Here is a 4,196-nt window from a genome sequence, read left to right as displayed (position 1 = left end):
TGCACAGACATGCATGCAGGTAAAACATCCATACACATAAAAATTTAAAAAATAAAATAGAAACTACAATTTTATTGAAGGCCTAAAAGGACAACAAAATTAGCACAAGAATAGACATGATGAGTAAGATGTGAAAATTCTCAGATCATATAGCATCCACTCCCAATGTGTGTCCTAAGAAGTGTCCAATAGCCTTTCTAAAACAGAATTGGTGTCATCAGAAATGATCGAATGTGGCGTTTTCTCTAATTCTTCTTAATGCTTGTGTGTTTTACTTCTTTTGTGCTTGAAAACTAAATTCTCTTTGCTGTTGATATAAATTTTATTCTAAATTTCTACTATGGAAAAATTTAAAGATATACAAACATTACAAACCTAATAAAGAGTAGTGTAAGCTGGGCGGTGGTGGCATATGCCTTTAATCCCAGCACTCAGGAGGCATAGGTAGGTGGATCTCTGTGAGTTTGAGGCCAACCTTAGCTATAAAAGCTAGTTCTAGGACAGGCTACAAAGTTACAGAGAAACCCTGTCTCAAAAAAACAGAAAAAAAAAAAAGAGTAGTGTAAACCCTTATTACCTCACTTACACGATTGAGTCACGGCCAACTTTATCTAATTCCTACACATAAAAATTATTTTTGAAGTAAATTCTAGATTAACATTTATTGCCGTAGGCATAAATGTTTCAAAATCAAATGCATTTATACAAGATAATATAGATGATATAGATATAGATAGATACAGTCACAGTTCCTTTGTAACACACACACACACACACACACACATATATATATGTACTGTCACAATTCTTTAATATTTTATGTTCAATTTGTACTTGAATTATCAGTTACATCACAATTTCCTTGAAAATCAGAATCCAAATAAGGCTTATTCCTTTTTATTTACATGTATTTACTAGTTTTGTGTGTATATATCCATGCGTGTGTACATGTGTGTGCTCAACAGACTGTGGTCCCTTGTGTAGGTCGGAGAACACTGTAAAAGAGTCATCACGGGTTTCAGGCTTGATGTGGAGCACCTTTACCTTCTCAGCCATCTTGCCAGCCCAGGACCCACACACTGTATCTGGCTATCTCTTCTAAAGTTCTCTAATCTGTATAGTCTCATTTCTTAGTTTTCTCTTCCATCTAATTGATGGAAATCGTGCCTGCTATTTCTCTACAGTCTATATCTTATAGTTAGTTTAGCATCATCTCTCTCTGTGTTACCTATAAGATGGTAACTAACTCTAAAGGCAGGTCTGAATTTAGTTAAATTTCACACAGGTGCTTCCAAGAGACAATCTCTAGCTTTATCTGCTAAAGCAGATAATATTTCACTTTGTTTTCCTTTTTGTGACTTCTATGTTTTCATTAGCACCTATTAATAAAAATGGGCTTTATCATGAATTTTCGTAGTATACATAATCTATTTCGGTCATATTGATTCCTATTCATGGCTGCAAATGTGAATAGTTTTTATGTGCTAAAAAAACCAAAAGAAATGTACAGTCCATCTGAAATTTAGGCTTTAGTGTTTATAAAACCCTTTCCTGGAACATATTAAATGTGCTGTCTACGGTTTTTAGCTCTATGACAACAAGAGTGGAGCAGCTGCAGCAGACAGCACATGACTCACACAGGTGAAATATTACCGTTCACCCTCTATGCTAATGCTCAAGCAACTATGCTCCACAAGGGGAAAATGTGGGTAAACTAGGAATGCCCCAGCAACCTGAAGGACTCTGCTCTTACACTGGTTTATTTACCACCATAAGCCGGTAAGTGCTAGGAATTTTGGTTTTTCACGAAACTTCTCCGTGAGCAAGCGCAGCCTATGATGAGGTGTGGTCAGGGTGTGACCTGGAGAGCCTACCTTTGATCGTCCTTTCCCAGCAGTCCCAGTATTCTCAAGAGCTGGATCTGTAACCACGGCGCTGGCACACTGTGGTAACTAAACTCAACTGGGAGCTTTCCTCCCACCACTTGCTTTAAAATTGTCACAAAACTCTCAGTCAGATCTTTATATCCAGAGGAATTTTCCTACATTAAAAAAAAAAAAAACTGTTCATGTCTTTTCTTATCTTTCTTTCTTTTTTCTTTTCTGACCTCAAATGTGCTATGTGGCCAGCATTATTCTTTTATATCCATATATATACATGTATACACACATTTTATAATTTCATACATCAATACTATATTTCTATATTTACATCGTGTTCATTCCTCCCTCTTACCCTACCAATCCTTTCATGTCCCTCCTCCACTTCTCTCTCAAATTCATGACCTCTTTTTAATTATTATTCTCTCTCTCTCTCTCTCTCTCTCTCTCTCTCTCTCTCTCTCTCTCTCACACACACACACACACACACACACACACACACACACAACCTGCTGAGTCCACTGAGTGTTGCTCATATTTGTATGCGTTTAAGATAACCACCTGGTATCAGATAGCTTATTAGGGGCTCATTCCTGGAGAAGACCGACTCTCTGTAGCCATTAACTGCCTGTAGCTCTTCATCGAGGGGTGTGACCTTGTGAGATTTCCCCCATCCACAATGGGATGTCACCTGGTATCATTGTTCAGGCTTTGTTTAGGTGACCACATTGTTGGGATCATGTGTGCAGCTCCTTCTCACATTGTAGAAGATACTATCTCACAGCACGTGCCCTGACCTTCTGGATCTTACAATCTTTCCATCCTTCTCCAGGGTGTAGGAGTTGTGTTGTAGATGTAACTATTGCGGTTGGGCACCTCACAGTAGGGCTACAGGCACAAATGGATTACAGCACTAGGGCTAGAGGCACACACACAGATTACAGCACTAGGACTACAGGCACACACACATGGATCACAGCACTAGGACTACAGGCACACACACGGATCACAGCACATAACGATCACAGCACTAGGGCTACAGGCACACATGGATGGCCATGCCCAGCTTTTACATGTGTGCTAGGATCTGGTCTCAGACCCTCCTGCTTGTACACAAGGACTCTTACCCATGGGCCAACTCTCTAGCCTGATAATGGTATAAAGTATTAATCATTTTATTGAAATATCTGCATTTTCTTCAAATTCCATAATGATAGTTGGTAACAACTGAGCACATGCTGAAATTACCAACTTACCTTAATCATCCTAAGGTATATATGCAAAGAGGCAGCCATGACACCAACATCTCTGTCACAAAGTGCTTTCCGAAATTTCGTATGGATATGTTGTACTTGATTAGGGGCAATGACATAAAATTTATATAATGCCAGAACTGCTTTTCTTCGTATAATCTCCCTAAGGGTAAAAAATGAAATATAAACAAGGCAACCTGGGCTACCAAGTTAATTATTTATTCTAATGCAGCAAAGTATGAAAAAGACATGACCATTGTCTTCAGGATCTCACTGCAGCTCTGGTCACCTACAGGATGAACAGTAGAGACACTCAAAAGGTTCCAGCCTTAGCTGAGAACCTACTGGCAGTTGGCGACTGCTGGGGACATGGCCACTGTCGGGTTGCTTATGTGTTGGTGGATGGTTCAACACCCATGCATGCATGGGCAGTACTGACTGGACTCAGTTGGCTGCTGTTATTGTCAGTATTATTAGAAGGAAGGGGAAAAGGACATAAAGGTGAAGAGGTTGTGTTGGGAGGGCTTGTGGAATTAGAAGTGGATATGATCAAGATACATTGTACTGATGTATGGAATTGTGAAAAAATAAATAAAATACACACTTAAGTAAATTTTTGTTTTGAAAAAAAAGTCAAGAAAACTATGTCAAAATAATTTACTTACTTAGAATGCTGAAGTTTGTCTTCTATTAATGGAAGAACAGCTGGAATCATTTCTCGAGGGAAAATCTGACTGACAACAGTAAGGGCCATACATACTTCTACCAGGTTAGTGCTCTGCAGGTCCTGCCATAAGCACAAAAGAAGACAGTCTGCACAAACCAAACACCACAACAATCCTGCTTGCTTAGTAATCTCCCCACTTTATAAGCAATTTATACATTCACACTTGCCTCAGAACCTACAAAATACGCCCCCCCACACACACACACTGATTTCATTTTCCGTAATAGTCAAAGGCAGCTGACTGGCTACAGGCCAGAAGAGTCTCCTTTGTTATAGCACTCTAATTTTTCCAAATTAATAAAACAACTTCACAAACTTTTCTAGTTAACATATATG

General features: G+C 38.9%; 1 protein-coding gene across 1 annotated transcript in view; it reads right to left on the bottom strand.

Moving 5' to 3' along the window:
* The window catches only part of Ap4e1 (adaptor related protein complex 4 subunit epsilon 1), a 50,011-nt gene that overhangs the window by 36,265 nt on the left and 9,550 nt on the right, over positions 1 to 4,196 (bottom strand). The window contains exons 5-7 of the mRNA XM_005364423.3: positions 3,799 to 3,920; positions 3,137 to 3,296; positions 1,875 to 2,041 (exon numbers count right to left, since the gene is read on the bottom strand). Of these exons, the coding sequence (XP_005364480.2) occupies positions 1,875 to 2,041; positions 3,137 to 3,296; positions 3,799 to 3,920 (449 nt within the window). The remainder of the gene's footprint in view (positions 1 to 1,874; positions 2,042 to 3,136; positions 3,297 to 3,798; positions 3,921 to 4,196) is intronic.

This window comes from Microtus ochrogaster (genome assembly GCF_000317375.1).
Source record: "Microtus ochrogaster isolate Prairie Vole_2 chromosome 14 unlocalized genomic scaffold, MicOch1.0 chr14_random_1, whole genome shotgun sequence".
NCBI classification, from domain to species: Eukaryota; Metazoa; Chordata; class Mammalia; order Rodentia; family Cricetidae; genus Microtus; species Microtus ochrogaster.
This window is presented reverse-complemented; position numbering and strand designations above follow the sequence as displayed.